Below are 20,129 nucleotides of genomic sequence, written 5' to 3'. Positions count from 1 at the left end.
TGTTTTTTTTATTTTCTAAGTGAAAGTAAGTTAACACATCCTCTGCAGAGAGCACACGTCAACACATATTAATATGTAATTATTTGCTGAATTTAACATATTGTGAAAAAAAATACAATATAAAATGTGACCTATCATGGCACATTTCATATTTTAGTTTTTTTCCAGTATGTTAAACTCAGCAAATAAATAGAAATTGTGCATAAAGATTTGAAGAAGAAAAATTACACTTTTAAGTTCACTATAGAGGATGTGTTAATTTATTTTCACTTAAAAAATCAACAAAACATGTATTCAAACTTGCATGCAACTGTACTTGTAAATCCTCTTCGCATTTATAAGTTTTATCATGAAGGTATACAAACAGTATTCTGTGCTGTTCTGTGGGTAGTTTGTTTCAGGGGCAAGAAGTCTAATCACCATCTGCCAAAAAAATTAGCTAAGTATTTTTATATTTATTTTTTAGACGTTTCTGCTCTGTAACATCTGTCTCGCCCTTTTCTGTCCCACACAGAAAGTACCTGTAGCCAGAACGGAAATACAAGCGCAGGAGACTTCAGGCAATTTAGGTTCTTAAATGTGTTAACACTTTCTCTATGTAAGAACCTTCTGACAAAACTGTATTGTGAAAAAACGCCACTAGGGGGAGTCAGTGTGCCGTCCAAAGCCGAGACTTTCGGGCTCGTGGTTTCGCGAGCAGGATTCCAGATTCTCACCCAAATACAGTAACAGTGCTGCTTCATTTAGGCGCATTAGAACTGCAGGCCAGTTAATTGAGGATCTTCTGCACGTTTATCCCCAGACACTCAGACACTGCTGTACTCAGACTAACGATCAGAAAACAGACAATAAAAGCCTGTCCCCATTTTCGTGTCAGATCGTGTAGACGAACTCAATCTGCAGACTTTCAGAAGTTCAAGCATCGTGCTTAGCCTCCCTGTTAAAAAGCTCCAGTGCAGCACGAGCGCACGCGACTCGATTCTTTTTCTGGCGCGAGCACTGACTGAGACCAAAAAAGAAGCTCGGAGTGGTCAAACGGGAGAGCGAGCGAAGGGCTGCAGTTTTAAGGCGCAGACTGACCGCACTGCTGCTGGAGGAACTCACTCACTGGCTCCAAACCGATCGGCATTAACGAATATTTCAGGGGCGGAGGTGGTCGGTAATCATCGCTAATGCTGAAATATGAGCAAACGGAACTAAGGCGGATGAACAAGGCACGCCAAGAAGTCGTGTCTCTGCGTGAGGAGAGAAGTTAGCCCCCAAGAGAGAAAGAGAGAGAGAGAAAAAATTGGGTTGCACGGAATGGGATTTCGCAAAGGGAGATAAAAGCCTCCCTCTCCCCTCGCTGAACCGGGAACGAACGGCGGCGAACGAGCCCCAATGTTTCCATCAATGGCGAACTTCTGACTGAGGAATTCATTCACAAGGAATAAAAGGTTTTTGGTGGATCTGATAAGGCAGTTTGTAAACACAGCACAAGACGGTCTGAAGACGGAGCGAGAATGATTCATTTGTACCAAAGGTCGTGGACTCTGTCATGGTTTATTCTCCTATGTGTTTTTGGGGGAATCACTTCACAGGAACGACAGTAAGTTTGTGTGACAGTGTTCAGCTCATGACCTTCAACTACTGCCCTTTAATTAATATTTGCCATTGACCCAATACTTTATCTCCATGAGTTAAGCTAGCTTGTGTCAGCTCTCTTGCTGCTTTGGAAATAGGACCAGTTAGGTTTTCACTTTATCTCAGTTTTGTACCTATCTTAATTAAGTTTTGTTTTTCAGATGATTATAGGACTCTTGTAGATTTATTCCAGTATGTTTGTGATGCAGGGAATACTTTACTCAGTCCCATTTTACGCATCAACATTTTATTCTCTAATCCATTTTAGTTCCCTTTTTAGAGTACAATTTATTGTGCATTGTTGGTGACAGCACTTGAATTCTTTTACTGTTGCTCACACCTCTCACTTTTGAGCTTCAGCGTTTTATTTTAGGCCAAAAGGATCACAAAAAGGGGAAAAGAGCAATCTTAAGTTCCTGTGCTGATAGATGCTGCATGTACTAGGAAGTTCCACTGCAGTTCTCTAGGGAGGTTTTTGCCCTGAAGCTGTTTCTTGTTGCTTTTACTTTCCCTTGAGTAATGTTTTTTTGACTGCAATAACAAGACTTTTCCTTGAGTGTGGTTTAACGCTACCTGACCAACCTATGCTGCAGATCACCCATTATCAAAGAGCTAACAAGGTTACCTGGAGATTGATTAAATCTTGCACAAAATTATTGCTTCCTGTGACTGAACATTGAAAGTCTCTATCAGTTTAGATTTCTGATTGATTTTGGACTCAAAAACTAACCCATAGCATTATAATGTTAAAACCCATACAGTAGCTCTTCAGGGAAAGGCATTATGACCATCCATCTCTTAGTTCTGATTTTATCAGGTGCTAAAAATAGAGCACTACAAAGGTTGGAGTTTGGCAGACAATAATTTGGTAATTTTATAAACAATCCTCTTTAACTCCCAAGTTCTCCAAGCTTCATTTTCTCCTCAGTGTTTGAGCAACAGCTTCTCAGACTGTGCTAATTCCTCAGTGCTGTGATTGACCCAGACTGGCAGCCTTGTGGTTGTTAATGTGGGCTAACTGTCATTGCATCACATTCTGATCTGCCTCCTAGGGCTTTCCGCAATAACCTGTTTTTTTCTGGTGCCTTATACTCTTGTCAAATAAGGTCTAGATGGGTACTTTAAAATTTGTTGAGAAATTAGATTTAGATAATGACATAACAGTAAACTTGCTGCAGTTCTGTGGAGCACGACTAACCCTTTACCTAGGGTTTATTCAGCTGATAGGAGACACTCTTGTTAGAAGACACTCTCATACAAGACAGTCTCATAGAAGAAACTCTTGTTTATTCCTGTTTCAACTGTTTCTTACCAGAGTATGTTATAAATAAGCAAAAGAAACTATTACTAAAAGGGTAACTAAATTACAAAAGGAATTTTAGCAGAAAACTGAAAACAAGAATGAAATTGTCATTTAGGGCCTAATACCTGATGTGCCCATACCAACCAAAGTCTACAATACTGGAGTTTTCACTTGACTTCAGTGGAGATGTTAGTGGTTAGTCAGTATGAAAGGTTTGGTGAAACCTTGAAGTTGCATCCATGTGTAAATACATACTGGAGTAAGAGGGTCCAGTAACAGCTTGTCCCCTGAGCAAAGATCCCAGTACACTCCCCAAAACCCTTAGACAGCAAATTGGATATACTTTCAATTTTTTGAAGTAAACTGATTAAAAGAATGGGAAGAGAAATGCAGATAAATGCTGTTTCCTAGCTTGAAGCTGCAGGGGAATATTCTCTTTGCTTAAGATGTAAATTGCCTGTGGGTCACAACCCGCTGCACAGTATTGCCAACCTTCTGATAGCAGACAAACAGACACACCACACTAATGCCCTAAAAGTCATGTGAACAGTCGAGTACTTACAGAACTTTTTGTCTTTACTTTTAAATGTCTACAGAATGTCCCTTATTTAATGGTAGTGGTCTTTCTATTGGATTGAACTTTTGAACACACAGGGAAGCATTAATGAGTTATTATGTTATTATTAGTGCATAATCATGAGGAGTGCTCTGACCTATGCCCATATACTTGTATGCATTCCTGCAGTTGTTTTTAGCTGTAAGAATGTATCAAACACAATATTCTTCAAGTATCCATCATTGCTGCTTTTCCAAAGGCATTGAATTGTAGGGGTCAGCAGGGTGTAACCAGAAAAAGAATGTGAGGCTAAATTGGTACAATGTAGTAATCTTGTCAGGGGTTTTGATGTTTGTTTAGAACATTGGAAAGAATAAGTGTAGCTGAACAAAAAGTGTTTAATTTTGTGGAAAATCTGTAATAGGTAAAAAGTCAGTGAAAACAGTAAAAAAAAGTGTAAAGCAAGGGAGATTTGATCTGTTTGCAGCAAGTTTGTCTCTCGCAACATGACTTCATGTTTTCAGATGGTTTTGTGACCTATGACTTTTGACCTCTGTAACAGCAGCCTTCAAAGCTGTGAGTCTTTGGAAAAACAACAACAAAGACATGGCAGTAAAATTATAGCCTTTCCATTAAGCTACACTAATATTTAAGCTAGCTTTATAGTCTTTTGAGAATGTCGACTTTAACCTGACAAATATGTTGTGTGTTTTTGTTATAGTGAGAGGGAAAGTAGAAAAGAAGGACCATGAGTTCCCATGTGTGTGCATTCCTTGTAGTTCATATGCACATCATTAAAGTGTGTGTCCCATGATGCACAGGGGCTACCTGATTGCCGCTCCATCAGTTTTTCGTGCTGGAGTGGAGGAGGCAGTGAGTGTCACCCTCTTTAACACTGTGGAGGAGACACGGGTACAGGTGCAGCTAAGCGTTAAGGGCGAGACAGTGGCACACAGTCATGGCACAGTCCTAGGTAAGTACTCTGCTAGACTGGCTATGGCCAGCATCAGCATTATCAGTCTAAATTCTGCCCTAGCCATCAACAGAGAAAAGGTATACTACCCTCAAATCAGTACTAAGGGTTCATGTGGTGCCTTGTAGCTTGGTCCTGTTAACTAGCTATTAAACCTGCACATGCAGTTTGATCATTGACCTCATGCTACAAGTAGTGTGCTTACTGTGCTTACTTGCACAGTTTCACATGTTAAATCTAAGATAACTGAACAACAATGTTGCATAATATCCCCTGTATAGCTTATTAAGACTGACACTGATATGCTACCTGATGACAAAACATGGCACATTCTCTGCTGTTATTTATTGCATTTTAGGCAGTAATGCAAATGCTTTGTTAAGCAGTAGATTCCATTAATTCAGTGCTGCTCTCTGTCATATACCATATCTTACAATGGACTAAAATGTTTTCTTTTTTCCAGATAAAGGCACTCTTAAACTGAAGGTAAGTCCAGAAGTCACTGTTACTTGTTTATTTTTGCAAAGACAGTCATGCCAATGATATTAAGTAGAAACAGGTTGTGATGCCAGTATGTTGCGTCCCTGACACACATGCTAGGTTAAAGCACCCAAATGTTTGACCTCAGTGCAACAGTTGCAATGTGTTTGCTTGTAGTTGCTTAGCGCAGCCACTGTTGTGATTTGCTCAGGTGCCATCAGACTTACGGGGCCAGGCTGTTCTCAAGGTGTGGGGGAACCGACACCTCACTGAGGGCGGCTACATCTTCCACAACCACACTACAGTGACCATTGACAGCAAAGGCACAGCAATCTTCATTCAGACCGACAAGCCCATCTACAAACCACAGCACAAAGGTCTCTGTCCTCACCCTGACTGCGTTGGATAATATTCTTAGCTGTGGTAGTTATTATTAAAATGATAATTCAGTGAAAAATCTAATGTACAATTAATTACTATCTAATTTACAAATTTCTATTGGTTTCCTACTGGAAATACAGAGCTAATATAGCTAACATGTAAGACTAGAGGTGGCGATATGGCATAAATATAGTATTGCGATACTTCAAGAAATTTTCACTATAAATGAAACCTTATCACTTAGAACAGAGAACAAAGAATCAGTAGTACTACATTTAAAAAAATCTATCAAAAACTGTGAATACCGTAGTTTTTAATTCAATGTTTTGCACACTGTGTTGCACTAAATCCAGTTAAACAAGAGTTACATTCTTTTTATAATGAAACAGTTTCATTAGACTTACGTGGTTTCTGACACACTGTTATCTATAAAAATGGACAAAAAGTCAGTCATATAACTAAAAGTAGTAGCAGAAACTTTGAAGCCTAAATTTTCTCTGTAGTTTTGTTAAATTTTTAGCTACTTTAGCCACATAGCTCCTGTTTAAAACTAAAGAAGTAAATTTCAGACATTACACATGTCTATCAAAATCAACATTTGTGACTTGGCACGATAATCGATGTATTGTGAATGTCCGGTGCTGCATGTTGCCATTGAGGTAGAATGGAGGTGTGAATGGGTTTCTTTTCTTGTTGTTTGTCCTCTCTGTGTTAGTGCTCATCAATGTGTATTCCATCACGCCAGACCTGAGACCTGCTAATGACAAGGTACAGTGATTTTCTACCCACGTCTTTGGTACCTAACATAAAAATGAGTACCAATAGTAACTTGCATGAAGATGTTTCTTTCAGTAGTTGGACAATATACAATTAACATTACCTACTGGGAATTACTGAGATAAATGTGAATTGTAAGGGTTATTCAGGACAGAAAAAGCACAATACTTTAGTAGTGCTCTTTCTGTGTTTGGCGCATATAAATGCATGCAGCTACACAAAAACAGCGCAATTATATTATTTACTGCCGACAGCGTGGAGTCAACACCTTTTTCCTGAAGCGTCTCCAAACCAAGCACGTTTCAGGGTAGATAGTGCCCTCATTCACGACCAAAGCCTCAAGAGTCAGCTAGTGCCAAAGGCCTGCACTGCTTCACACAGATGCCAGATTGTTGAAGCTGGAGGGGAGGGGGGTGAGAGGGCACCTTTTGCCTTGTAGTTATGCACTTACTCAAACATGTGCCACTGTTTTTCTTTATTCACAGATTGAAGCTTACGTTGTGGTGAGTGGACGTCATGCGGCTGGGACCACCCTGGTGGCACAAGGCGCTTTTGGGCTTTCTTTTCCCAGCAGGCCCAAGATTACAGGGCTGTGCCTTTTGATAACAGGCCTGCAGTTCATAGTCTGACCCTGACGTAGGCACACATAGGCAATGGGGCAAGATGAAAGAGAGGTGGCTTTGCCCAGGCCGCCGCCTTCTGCCACTCCAGACTTAGATGTCACTTCCATCCCTCATGCTGTCCAGCCTTTGAAGCCTCTCTGCACCCAAATGCGGCCGCCTGCCTCTAGAACATTCCTCTGGAAGCTGTGTAAACGGCTAGGGGGGAGGATGGGGGGTTGGAGGGCACAGCAGATAAATGTTTGCTAAGTATACAAAGTTTGTGTAAGTCTGCCGCTGCAGCCGGCCGGCCTTTGGGGAAGTGGCAGTCAGGGGGTCTGTGTAGTTTAGCTATGACTGACAGCTCCCACTGTCTCCGACCTTTGAATGGGGTAAGGTTAGTTTGTTTAAGGCAACACAGGAGTTGGAGTTAGTTTATTTAACTCTGATTTTCAGCAACCTTTTTAGATGTGTAAAGTGGCCTCTAGTTTTAGACAAACTAATAACGGAGAAGTTTTTTTACTAGATGGTTTTAGCAATACATATGTATTTACCCAGGACCCAAGAGGATCTCGCATGGTCCAGTGGAAAGATCTCAAGCCCATTTGTTGTGGTAAGACACACCATCCTTTAGATAAGTCTGTTCTACTTATAATCATACCACTACAGTGACATTTAATTGACCCATATTCTAACACTGAACTCATTGTCATTTTCATGAAATCTACTTGAGACAACTCTTGCTTTGTGATATGGTGCATTATCATGCTGGAAGTAGCCATTAGTAGATGCTAAATTGTGGCCGTCAAACGTTGCAGATGGTCAGCAATAATACTCTTATAGGCTGTGGCATTGTATCAGTGATTGATTGGTATTAACAGGCCCAAAGTGTGCCAGGAAAACATTCCCTACACCATTGCACCATCTCCACCAGCCTGGACTGTTGACACAAGGCAGGTTGAGTCCATGGATTCAGGTTGTTGGCTCAAAATAATGGCCCTACCGTGTGTGCCTCAGCAGAAATCAAGATTCATCAGACCGGGCTATGTTTTTCCAGTCTGTGTCCAGTGTCCAGTTTTGGTGAGCCTATGCCCATTGAAGTCTCAGCTTTCTGTTCTTGGCTGTGGAACCTGATGTGGTCTTCTGCTGTTGTAGCCTTTGCCTCAAGTTTCAATGTGTTGTGAATTCTGAGATACCTTTCTGCTCACCCCAGTTGTACAGAGTGGTTACCTCAGTTACTGTAGCCTTTCTGTCAGCCCTGACTAGTCTGGCCATTCTCCGTTGACCTGTCTTATTAACAAGGAGTTCCTGTCCACAGAACTGCCGCTCACTGGATGTTTTTTTTTATTGCACCATTCTGAGTAAACTCTAAATACTGTTGTGCATGAAAATCCAGAGAGATCAGCAGTTAATACTCAGACCAGCCTGTCTGGCAACAACAATAATGCAACAGTCAAAATTACTGAGGTCACATTTTTTTCCCCATTTTGATGGTGTTGATGTGACCCGTATCTGCATGATTTTATGCACTGCACTATATATTGACTGATTACATATTGCATGAATAAGTAGGTGTTCAGGTGTTCCTAATAGTAAAATAAAATGATAAAAGTGTTTGGTGAGTGTATGTAAGTGACCACTGTTCTGATTGGCTGCTGTGTGTGTCTTATTATAAGCAGTCCAGGCTGGAACATTCATTATAACTTAAGTGTGAATGAGCAGAGCTAACCTGCTGTAGGCTCAATAGGCAGATGTATTTGCACTGGTTTTTGTAACGTCACAAAAATAATTTGTTATTTTAAAAATTCATTAAAATAAAACAGGCTGTTTTGTCAGCCTCCATTTCATTTTCAACTACATTAATGTCTTTTATTTAAAAATGAGGAAAATTCAATTTCTCTGATATGGGCCCTTAAATGCATAGGTGTTTTATCCTCCATTTGTACATTTCTCCTGTTATTAGTGACCCAGCACTTTTATCTTAACATATATTGAACTTTTACAGCCATGATATTGTAAAATTGACAAAACATTTTGCTGACAAAAATGAAGTAATAGACTAATACATGTTTGTAATATTTTGATGTTTGTAAATTATCTGAAGAAAATAGATAATGAAGTAAGTGGGCAAATGGTAGTGGGTCACTTACGCCACAAGGTATACATTTAAAGTTTGAAAGTAATGCATGTTATATGTAATACGGCTTCAGTATTTAGTCAGTTCATCAGTAGTTACAGTAAAGAGTCGGTTGACCCTTGCTTTTTTGTCTGTCCTCAGGGATTGTTAATATGAGTTTCCCGCTATCAGACCAACCAGTCTTTGGTGAGTGGCTTGTTTTCGTCGAGGTACAAGGCCACACCTACAACAAGTCTTTTGAAGTTCAGAAGTATGGTAAGTTCTATCAAGGGTAGAAGTTTTGTAATGTGTTGGTCTTTAAGATGGAGGCTTTGAGCTCTTACTGCTGTCGATATGTCATATTTTTATGATTAGAATTGTGCTAATGCTTAAATCACTCTTTTCTTTCCACTCTTCTTCTTTTTTCATCTGCCTCAAACAGTCACACCCAGGTTTGAGCTGATTTTGGAACCCCCGCCATACATACGAGATCTCAACAGATGTGAACAGGCCACTGTAAAGGCCAGGTGAGAACATGATGAATACGTTACATTAATAGATAACCCATTTAGAATATCATGTTTACAAACACTTCTTCGTTAGGTATACGTTTGGGAAGCCTGTGACAGGCAAGTTAACAGTGAACATGACAGTAAACGGGGTTGGATACTACAGACATGAAGTGGGTCATCCTGTGGTGAAGACAATGGAGGTAAGTGAAGAAATGGAAAAATAAATTTTATCTGGATTGCATGTACAGATTATTCCTGAAGGGTTGTAAAAATAAGAACCAGACAAAGTTTTGTTAAGTAAGCTGAAGCCTTAATAAGCAGCGTTTTGAACATGCAGTGAAAATGGTAATGCATTGGATTTACTTGATTTAAATGTGTATATAATTTTTACATGAATTAGCTGTGTAACATCAGCATTATTTTGTCTTTAAGATTTTCTGCTTTTGGAAGTGATTATGATGTAATATATTTTATTCCTGTTAAAACTATGTACAATTTAAATAAAAATTGCATTGAATTTTTCAGTGTAGATCTGATTTAGGTTCACACACTCTGAACAGTGTTTAAAAAGCAATAAAAAAGCATTGTTTAGAGATGCAAGTAAATAATTTGAAGTATGTAAACATTACTTTAGCTCTTGCTCTTTCCCTCTAGATCAAAGGGTCAGCCACCTTCAGTCTCTGTGTGAAGGATATGATGCCTCTGGATGTCACTGATCACTTCCGGGGCACAGTAAACATGTGGGTGTCAGTGAGTAGTGTGGACGGGGGCCGGCAGACCATGTTCGATGATTCCACACCAGTCCACAAGCAGCTCATCGACATCAAGTACTCCAAGGACACACGCAAGCAGTTCAAGCCTGGTTTGCCTTACAAGGGGAAGGTGTGATGCTCTTTTCAACTTGTAAATGTATCTAATACTATTTTCCTTTCAGTCATGAGCTTGCAGATACGCAGTTTTCTTCATTGTAAATGGTCCCACACTCTGCATTTTTAAAATTTAGCATTAAAACATGCAATCTTTTTTTTTGTTATATGCTCCCAGATTGAGGTATTGTTTCCGGACGGGAGCCCTGCGGATGGTGTCCACGTCCGTGTGAAGGCAGAACTCACCCCAAAGGACAACGTCTACACCAGTGAGCTGACTTCGCAGAATGGCGAGGCAGCTTTCGAGATCCCTTCCATCCCCACTGCTGCCCAGTACGTCTGGCTAGAGGTCAGTGGGAGGGTCATGCTGGCCAGAGACTGAGGGATCTCCTGCAGCTGTGTTCAGAATTTGGCCTGGAACCTGGCAAGCTTGTCATCTTCTATCACTGATAGAAGTTTAGTATATTGAAAATTTACAAAATTTTGTATATTGGAAAAACATGCTGTATCACAGTTTTATTCCAAACAAAGATGGCACACATTTTTAGAAGTAAAGACGCTAAATGGAGTATGTTTTCCTTTGGATTTCCTGAAGAATGGCGCAAAGCAACAATGTTTTCAGGTTCCTATGATGGTGAATATCCTTCATGTCTTTGCCACATTGTCTAACCCTTAACGGTTTCTCCCTTCATTGCTTGAAGACGAAAGTGGTAGCCATTGATGGAAAACCAGCAGGGGACCAGTATCTGCCCAGCTATCTGTCTATTAGCAGCTGGTACTCTCCGAGCAAATGTCACATTCAGCTCCAGAGCCCTGTTGCTCCACTCATAGTAAGACCTTTTCACAAAGCCATTGTCAATCATATCCCTAAACTTTATGAGCAATATGTTATATACAGCTGTTTTCCTACATACTGTTTTTACATAAAACATATATGTCTTACATTGGTGGGCCTGTGGACAGATTAAGGAGAGACTTGCTAGAAATTAGCACTGCAGATTTTAATGTTTATGAAAGGTTCAGTATTATATGTGAATTTAGCATTACTGATTTTTGCTTTTTCTCTGATTTTATGACCAAAATGTTACTGTAGATTGGGCAGGAAGCAGAGATCATGCTGAAGTCCACTTGCCCCTGCAACTTCACCCTGCACTATGAGATCACGTCTCGTGGGAATATTGTCCAGTCGGGCCACAGGCATCCCAACAGCACAGACCATCGTAGCAAGAGAGCAGCTGTCACCTTTGACAAAAACATTCACACCACTCCTCAGCCCCCACTAGACTCGGGTCAGTATTGTTACAAGGCCATTAAGCTTAATATTGTGAATCAAATGATTGCTGTCAGTACTGTTAGCAGGTGTTAAAGTTCTACAGCACTTCACTGAAATTCTGGCATACAGCTTTTTTAGATTTATAGATTATACTCTGCTCAGAATGCCATTTTAGCAAGACCCACTTCACAGAAATTTTTTTTTTTTTTTTTGGATGCATTTTGACCATTTTTGTTCAAGCTGTACAACAGGATATCTCATGATTACCAATGGTATGCAAGCAGCATTGTTTATTAACCAACAGTCAGCAAGCTGCTCTCTGTGAGTTGCTATGTAGCAGTCTCAGATGCCAAACAGGTCTGAGAAGACTGACCATCGCTTCTTTAGTTTTGCAGTAAGTCTGCTTGAGACATTGCAGTTTATGGAAACAAAAGGGTGATGATTTAGGTATAGACTTAGTGCAAAGCTGAAGAAGCACACTATGGACACCTGACGTGTCTTAGATGATTGACTACAAGGGGAAAACTGTATAAATTAGATTTTTGGTTGAACCACGTGCCGCTGTATATGTTGCTGCTCATGGCGTCTTCTCCCTTTTTTGTTGTTTCATTGGTGGGCTACTTGTCCAGGTTTAGCAGAAGCCTCAGCTCAGGATGATTCAGACAGCTGTGTGTCTGTGGTGCACTTCCCTGTTATTGCTGCCATGGCGCCCCTCAGCCGCCTGCTGGTCTATTATGTGCGTGAGAATGGAGAAGGGGTGACTGACAGCCTGCAAATTCCCGTACTGCCTCGTTTTGAGAATCAGGTCTGTCTCCTCTTTCTCTCATCATCCTTCTCTCCTTCTCTTCTTCACCTGTTTTCTCTTTTTGGTTCTCATGCTTAAATATTATACCTTACTTCTGAGGTAATAAATGCTGCTCCTGGATGTAGAGTTTAGTTCAAATCCTAATGTAATACACTTGGGTGTAATGGTCAGATGCTACAGAAGTGCTTGATTCGCTAGATTTAATTTTTTTTATTTGGGACAGAACTAAACTCTGCAGAGTGTTGGGCACCGTTGCCTTACATTTCCATTTCCATTCTTTTTCTGTTCTTTCTGTCTCAGCTGCTAATATAGGCTAATGCTGTCCTCTAGGTGTCAGTCTCTCTGTCCACTAATGAGTCGATGCCAGGCAGTCCGCTCAGTCTTCGTGTCAGAGGAGAGAAAGGCTCATGTGTGTGTGTGGCCACTGTGGACAAGAGCATGTATCTCCTGAAACCTGGCTTCCAACTCACCCCTGAAAAGGTTTGGCCTAAATAAGTTGTTTATTTTATTTATTTATTTTATTCCAGAACATAACACTTTTGTCTAGAAGTTTTGATTTGAAGTCCAGGAGTTTGATTGGTATTTTGCAGGTGTTCAAGGAACTTGCTGATTTTGACGTGTCTGATGCTTTTGGCGTACCCAAAGATGACGGGCATTTCTGGTGGCCTGGATTGTCATCACGGCGACGGCGCTCTTCGGTTTTCCCGTGGCACTGGGATATCACCAAGGATGCTCGCTTCGCTTTCACGGTGAGGCATGGTCAAGGTTAGAGATTGCGTTCATGTTGAGAAGATTTGCATTTGATTGTTGTACTGTAATGCATTTCATAGGTAGAAAAAAAATCATTTTGGTATTTTAGTTGTTTTATGTGCAAACTGATAGTTCTCAGACTAAAGTGATTTACTTGCAAAAACAATATTCACTGATACTGTCATATGGTTCAGACATGCCTTATGTTAACCAGGACAGCCCATTGACATTAACCACTGTTTAAAACCACCATGTTATAAACCTATGACAATAGCAACCACTCAAATTATGTGAGATTGGCTTGCCATTACATCACTCTGCTGCACTAAAGTATTTGCTCCATCCTTGAAAGTTTGCCGTCTTAGTGAGACAAATAAATGTTGGATGAGGCTTGTGCTGATCCTTTAAGGTTCTGTTGCATTTTGAATTTTACATAAAAGTTGGATTGTGCATAGAGGCTGCAGCAGAGTGCTGTAGCTACTGATGCCCTGGATTTTGCATTGATGCTATCCGCAGGAATTCATTTTAACATGAAGCTAAAGTCCTATAGAAACTTTGTTGAATAAATACATCTAAAATGCATTTTATGATGGGCTAACTGACTAATTTGGCCATTATAATTAGTAATTCCACAGCATGGCGTCAGTGCAGAAAAAGAGCCAGTATTGGTGACTCTGAGTACCAGTTGGCCCATATTATGCATGCTTGGTGGGTATATATCTGACTGACTGGACTGGTGCACGCAGCAACTGCCAGGGCCTTACATGTATCAATTTAATGATGAGGAATACCTGGCAGGAGAAAACACTTTTCCTCTGCATGGTTCTATGGACATTTTAGACATTCCTGTCTATTTTAAGAACATTATCAACAGACTACACTTTCAAAAAGCTTTCAGAAAGGTTGTGAAGACAAAATTGGGCATTTCAGAATAGTGATGGGGACATGTCTCAAGTGTATCATGTGTGTAAATTATGTTTATGGTAAGAATGGTGCCAACTTAAATGCTTGTGATGTTAAAATATTAGCATTTGCAGCTTGTTTTCAGAGGAAAAATGTAAAAGTTGATTTGATAGTCTTAAAGAGCAGCTGGGTGTGTGGTTTTGTGTGTTGCAGGAGACAGGCTTGGTAGTGATGACGGATATGGTAAGGCTGAATCACAGGCAGACTGGTGGCATGTACACAGATGAGGCCGTTCCTGCCTTCCAGGCTCACACCTCCACCCAGGCAGCTATGCACACCCGCTCATCAGCACGGTACTCACCCCCACCAAATACTGACTGACCAAGAGCCACTTGCACTCTCAGTATTTCTTGTTTACAACCATGCCTTACAAATTTAAATGTTCTATTTGACCTGTATATTTAATTATCTCATGAATATTTCATTTCTTTTTTACAGAGCAGTCAAGCACAAACGCACTTTCTTCCCTGAGACATGGATATGGCACTGCCTCAATGTCAGGTACTCAAATGGCCTATTGCTCTTATCACAGAACATTAGGCTACAAGTCATGCATCAGAAAATAGCTCCATAATTTTGAATTTACTGAATTCTGGATATAACTATTTACCTATCTATGATCATTTACATAGTTATTATTGCTTAACTTATGTCTTTGACAGCAATGCAAGTGGAGAAGCTGAGTTGCAATTGGATGTCCCAGATTCCATCACCACCTGGGTGACAGAAGTGATTGGTCTCTCAGAGGAGAAAGGGCTGGGCCTGGCACATCCAGTAGAACTCCGCACGTTCAAGCCCTTTTTCATCGACTTCACCCTGCCATACAGCGTGATCCGTGGAGAACAGACCAAAGTCCCTCTCACTGTCTACAACTACCTCCCCACCTGCGCAGAGGTAACAGACATAGTCTAAGAAACAGATCAGCTGAGAGTAGAAGTAATACCCAAAGCTTTTAATAAAAACGCCAGCCACTGGAAAAGCCAATGCTGACTTATTGTCCTATTGATCAGAGAGAAATCCACCTAACACTGTAGTTCAGCAAAAAATATTAGTTTACACAGTTTTCCACTTACCCTAAATGTACATAAGTGCAACATAGGCTAATTAAATTGTTAATTGTTTTTCAAAAGCTATCACTTTAAGGTTGAAATGCACAGAGTTTCAGTATTCTGTTATGCAAGCTAATGTCAGCTCCATTTTGAGTAGACATCCATATTCTTATTTTGGGGTCTGTTATTGATGTACTATGGCATGTGGATGCGGAGCAGAAATGGAACTGGTGCGCATTTATTTCATTGCAGAGGAAGAATTCTTAAGGGACTATGGGAAACCATGAGTCAGGCAGCATGGAAAATGAGCAATGCGCCTCCAATTCCCCAAAATCCTTTATGAGCCTTCAGGAAGTCACGCTACATGAGCGCTAGAAAGTGAGAGCAAGTGACCGGAGATATGATGCAATTTTGTGTGCTGAGAGTTCCATTCACAGTGTATACTGTATTATGGAGGAACACCCTGACTTACACTGTTTCACTGTTGCACTGTTGCCATTCTGCCACACAGGTTCACGTGAAGGTGTCTGTGCCTAAAGGGATTAAGTTTGTGGGTCACCCAGGGAAGCACCATTTGACTCGCAAGAAGTGTGTGGCCCCTGGAGAGGCAGCACCTACCTTTATAGTACTGTCCTTTACGGAGCTGGTTACAGCAAACATCACAGGTCAGAATCTTTGCTTTCCAATGCAGTGCGGCTGCACCTGATGTCTGGTGTCCACTTTAATAGTAGTTCTATATCTAAATTAGTACATTGAACAGCCACTTCCTGCTTTTTGCATTTGTTATAGTCTTATATGTCATGTGTTTTTTTCCTTAGATGTTCATTTATTGACTTAAGTTTTCAAAAGTTTAGTATTCCATTAAGGTTGAGAAGTTACTTGCTAGTATGGTTTGTTATAACCTTTTCATGTTTGACCCTTTTGCAAATCTGCTGCACACCCTTGGGATTGTGGCTGAAGAAGGATTACTTTAGTGGCTAGCATGAGTCTCTGGTGTCACCCCCACTGGGGGTGACCCAGGTTTGACCCCACCAACATAATAAAACTAGTTGACTTGGAGACTGCATGTGTCTGAATGAAAGGCTGTATGAGTCTGTGTCATAGGGTGCAGGTAACCATGTGTAGATTAACTTTGTGAGGTTGAACTCAAGTGTCCTGCAGCTGAACATGTGATATCACAACAGTTTCACTCATAGTAGGGTGAACTGAGTGCTAAGACCGAAGCACAAATATTTTGAAATCCAAACCCACGTGGTTTGCTTTTGATGTCCAGTAGTGGTCCAGATGCATGCAAGAAATCACAAACAAATGTTAGTATTACACAAGAAAAGAATCACAACAAAAAATGAGACATTTTTTGGCAATGGACAGATGTTTTGACTACACATATGTGAATGCTCAGTTACTAACACATTCCTAATGCTTACATTATTTCAACTTCGAATAATTCTTTAGCAAAAGCATTATGCGAACATTCATGCAATGGCTTCCATGTAATGGCTCCTGCTGGAAATGACCCTCAGTGCATTTGAGGGCAGCAAACAATAGCAGAGAAAAGTACATCCTGGGGACAAAGCTGGTGGTCAGTGGGGGGGCTGGATAAGGGAGGCCGGCTTCTCCGTGGCTCCCAGTGGCATGTGGATGAGTTTGCGGGTCACTGCTGGTCAATGAGCCCCCCATGGTTCTGTCCTAGTCTCTGTGAGCCCTGGTCATTCCCTCTCACTACACACACACAAAGAGACTGCGCTGGCATATGGCCATCTTGCCGTAGACCCATGTGTGTGTACTTCACACACCTTTCACACACACATCCAAAGCAATCATGGTTGATGAAGATAAGCAGGGTTTTTGTATAGCGTAAATGGCACCATTATGTGCCACAGTCATTGTATTTGCATAGCCCCTTTCATCCATTTACAGTAAGTCAGGAGCTTATGTAACTGAAGTTTGTCAAAATGGTCACCTATTCCAGCCACCCCCATTTTTACATCAATTTGATAATAGAGCTTACAGCCAGGGTTCTGTCAGTAGACTCCATACAGTGGCTGATGTAATTTGCTGTGGTTTGTTTTGGTGACAGCTCGTGCTATTGCGTACAGTGAGCCAAGCTGCTGCTCTGACGGCCTGCAGCCCAATAAAGCAGGCAAAGCAACTGAGGAGCAGGAGGAGCGCAGGAGCCCTGCAGGAACGGACTATGTGCGCAGAAGTGTGCTGGTAGAGGTACGAGCTGCACTTCCCCATACTCTCTTATGTTACCTTATTGCAGTGGTCACCAACCTTGCTCCTGGAGATCTGCCTTCTTGTCAAGTCTAGTTCCAACCATAATGTGCCACACCTGCCCTAACTAATTCATGTCTTTAGAAGAACTTCCCTTAGTCTCACCAGCAAAAAATGAACTGTAGAATGTTGCACACTGTGTTCACTCAGCAGCAGCAGGCTGCCATATGTAGCGGGATGCAAGTAGCCATTAGAGATTGCTATACTTAAAGTAGTTGATATTGGCATATAACAATATAGAAGTTTAATAATAGACTTACTTTTGTGCAACATCATTTTAATGCACAGGAGTGTTAGCGTGCTTGTAGCTTGCATTTAGCATTTTTTACATTTTATCTCCTTAACAACCTCACAAAACAGAGGCTACACTGACATTTGGGATAAAATACACACAGGACTAAAAGTATTGGGTTTTGAACATTTTTGTTTGAAACAGGGCTTAATATGGGCTATTTTTGAAAACACCATAGGCAAAAGTCCTTAGACCTGGAGTTCTTAATATTTATATGATGCAGACTATAGAATGAAGTACGACTTTTGAGGTCTATATTAGCATTGAGGAGTGAGGTAAGAAGTGGCAGCATGTTAGACATGGTCTGGGACTAAATTCTGCAGGAAAAAAGATACATGTCATGAGAAATGGTTACTCACCTATTATGTCTCCATAGCCTGAAGGTCTACCTAGAGAGTATACGTACAGTGTCTTCTTTTGTCCAAATGGTAAGCAAGCCTCTTTCAGTTCACTTACATAAACACCCACTACACAGCTTAAGTGTCAGCTCAAGTGTGTACATTTGGCCACCAGTATCAGGCTTCTTGATTAATCTAGTTAACATAATGTCATCTAATTTAGTAGAACATTGACTGATATTTTGTGCTAGATAGACTAGATATTTATGCATGCCCCCACAATTATGTTTCTGTTCCTGATGCTAAAACCTCATTGCAGAAAGAATCCATATCTCCACGCCAAATAAGTATGAATACCAGTATGTGAAGAAGCCATCGAAAGTCACACACATACAAGTATCAGTAAAGACACACAATGATGCCCACATTGCCTTGGCACCAAGCGCCCATGACAGCACTGAGATGGTGGAGGTGGTGCTGGGTGGCAGGCAGAACTCTCGCTCTTGGATCTCAGTGGGAAAGATGGGGGAACCTGTGGTCAGCGTCCCCACACCTGGTATCCTGTCCTGGGACGAGTTCCGTAGCTTTTGGATCAGCTGGAGGGGGGGTGGGGTTCAGGTAGGAAATTCTTTCCTGATACATGGCAAAAGCAATGTACTAATGTTCTGTTTGGCCAGAGGTTTCATTTATGAACATTTGGTTGGATTAATAGATGGGTAGATGGATGGATGGATTAAGAAAGGAATGAATGAGCCAGAAATAGAATAAGAAACTGTTTTGGTTTGGCTGAGGGCTAGTTCTGGGCACTGGAATTAGGAGCACTGGCTGAGAGCCATAGGATTTCTGTGTGAGTGTTTCCTGGCGTCTGGGCAAAAGGGGCTTCTTTGAGTGTGTGCATGTGTGTATTGGAGTGTCCTGGCATACTGACTTGGCACACAGACTGGGCTTTTAATGGCATACTTGTGTGAGGTCATGCTTAGTTGGCTGATGTCACTGTGGGGACTCAGTGATCCATGGCCAGTACCTTTCTCACACTGGCGATCAGGGTTCATGTCCAATATTGGACCCACACTACTCACCATTAAAAGCAATTAAACTGAAAATGTATTGCATGGCCTCCCCTGTTCTCCTATAGCCAGAGTTGCATTTGTTAATTTAGTGACCTCTTTGCAGATTGGTTTGATGAGATTGGATCCTCTTTATGTAGGCTTAAATTTAATGCAACCATAAAATCATGTTGATATCAGGGGAACTCTGCGTGAGGCTACAAATTGGGTTTAGGTAGGCTTAAGGTGAAGGGACTAGATTTTGCCAAGGCTTGGCTACCACTTGGCCCAAGTATCAAAAGCTGCTAGTAAATTGCAATATTCATCAAACTGTTTTTTTAAGGAGATCTCAATTGGCTTCCTGTGTGTTATTATTAAATTGAAGTAGAGTCATGTTTGCTTCATTTCCTCTGAATGAGGCCATACATGTTTGTAACACGGCAGGAACTAATTGCCTCTTAATTTTGTCAGGATGTAGCTGATGTGAAAAATCTGGAAAGCATTGTGTTGAGAGGCTTTTAAGGGCTCAGAATCAAGCAAATACAAAGCAACTGCATAGTGTCTCTCTGGACCTACTCACTTCCAGTGTTCTCATGGTAACATCAGCCAATCTGTGATAGGTGGGTTATGGCCTGGAGCCATCCACTGAGTCGCTGATCCTGCAGTGGGCCGGGCCCCTCCGAGCTCAGGTACACCACATTGGTTTTTCCACGGGATGGGGCTCAGTGGGAGAGTTCAAGATATGGCGCAAAGAAGATGTAGACGAGAACCACAACGAAGCCTTCACACTGGGAGTCCCACACAATGTGGTGCCAGGTTCAGAGAGAGCCACCGCCTCCATGATTGGTAAGAAGGATTAGTTTAGCTAAGTTAATGCATCTGGCCCACATTTATTTGTGTCTCATAAATAAATACTGTGTTCTTTTGATGCATCTTTCCTTTGTGTTTTAATATTTTAGACTGCAGTTTCCTTAACTCGTTGAACCTCAAGTTCTTATATGTTGGCCCACACTTCAATTGCTCACTCCCATAACTGCATAACTTATAAATTAGTTTCGTAGTAGTTACCAAATAGTGCATAATATGATTATTAACTGAGCAGTAAGCCTAAGATTTAAAGTGTTAAACTCTGTGATATATACAAGCAATT

At 41.1% G+C, this 20,129-nt stretch overlaps 1 protein-coding gene across 2 annotated transcripts in view; it reads left to right on the top strand.

Moving 5' to 3' along the window:
- The first annotated feature begins 742 nt into the window (after positions 1-742).
- Positions 743-20,129, top strand: part of cpamd8 (C3 and PZP like alpha-2-macroglobulin domain containing 8) — a 51,638-nt gene continuing 32,251 nt past the window's right edge. For both annotated transcript variants that reach the window (XM_036586032.1, XM_036586031.1), the window contains exons 1-25: positions 743-1,588; positions 4,304-4,455; positions 4,919-4,941; positions 5,147-5,312; positions 6,032-6,084; positions 6,579-6,596; positions 7,251-7,305; positions 8,971-9,084; positions 9,251-9,335; positions 9,412-9,520; positions 9,975-10,202; positions 10,365-10,535; positions 10,888-11,016; positions 11,280-11,475; positions 12,089-12,264; positions 12,595-12,744; positions 12,855-13,013; positions 14,131-14,270; positions 14,416-14,478; positions 14,640-14,871; positions 15,538-15,691; positions 17,107-17,246; positions 17,972-18,023; positions 18,253-18,551; positions 19,600-19,825. In XM_036586032.1, coding sequence (XP_036441925.1) covers positions 1,503-1,588; positions 4,304-4,455; positions 4,919-4,941; positions 5,147-5,312; positions 6,032-6,084; positions 6,579-6,596; positions 7,251-7,305; positions 8,971-9,084; positions 9,251-9,335; positions 9,412-9,520; positions 9,975-10,202; positions 10,365-10,535; positions 10,888-11,016; positions 11,280-11,475; positions 12,089-12,264; positions 12,595-12,744; positions 12,855-13,013; positions 14,131-14,270; positions 14,416-14,478; positions 14,640-14,871; positions 15,538-15,691; positions 17,107-17,246; positions 17,972-18,023; positions 18,253-18,551; positions 19,600-19,825 — 3,376 coding nt within the window. In that variant the 5' untranslated portion in view covers positions 743-1,502. The remainder of the gene's footprint in view (positions 1,589-4,303; positions 4,456-4,918; positions 4,942-5,146; positions 5,313-6,031; positions 6,085-6,578; positions 6,597-7,250; positions 7,306-8,970; positions 9,085-9,250; positions 9,336-9,411; positions 9,521-9,974; positions 10,203-10,364; positions 10,536-10,887; positions 11,017-11,279; positions 11,476-12,088; positions 12,265-12,594; positions 12,745-12,854; positions 13,014-14,130; positions 14,271-14,415; positions 14,479-14,639; positions 14,872-15,537; positions 15,692-17,106; positions 17,247-17,971; positions 18,024-18,252; positions 18,552-19,599; positions 19,826-20,129) is intronic.

The sequence above is a fragment of the Colossoma macropomum genome, unplaced genomic scaffold (assembly GCF_904425465.1).
Source record: "Colossoma macropomum unplaced genomic scaffold, Colossoma_macropomum, whole genome shotgun sequence".
NCBI lineage: Eukaryota > Metazoa > Chordata > Actinopteri > Characiformes > Serrasalmidae > Colossoma > Colossoma macropomum.
The sequence above is the reverse complement of the archived record's forward strand: the minus strand, read 5'-3'. Positions and strand labels throughout refer to the sequence as shown.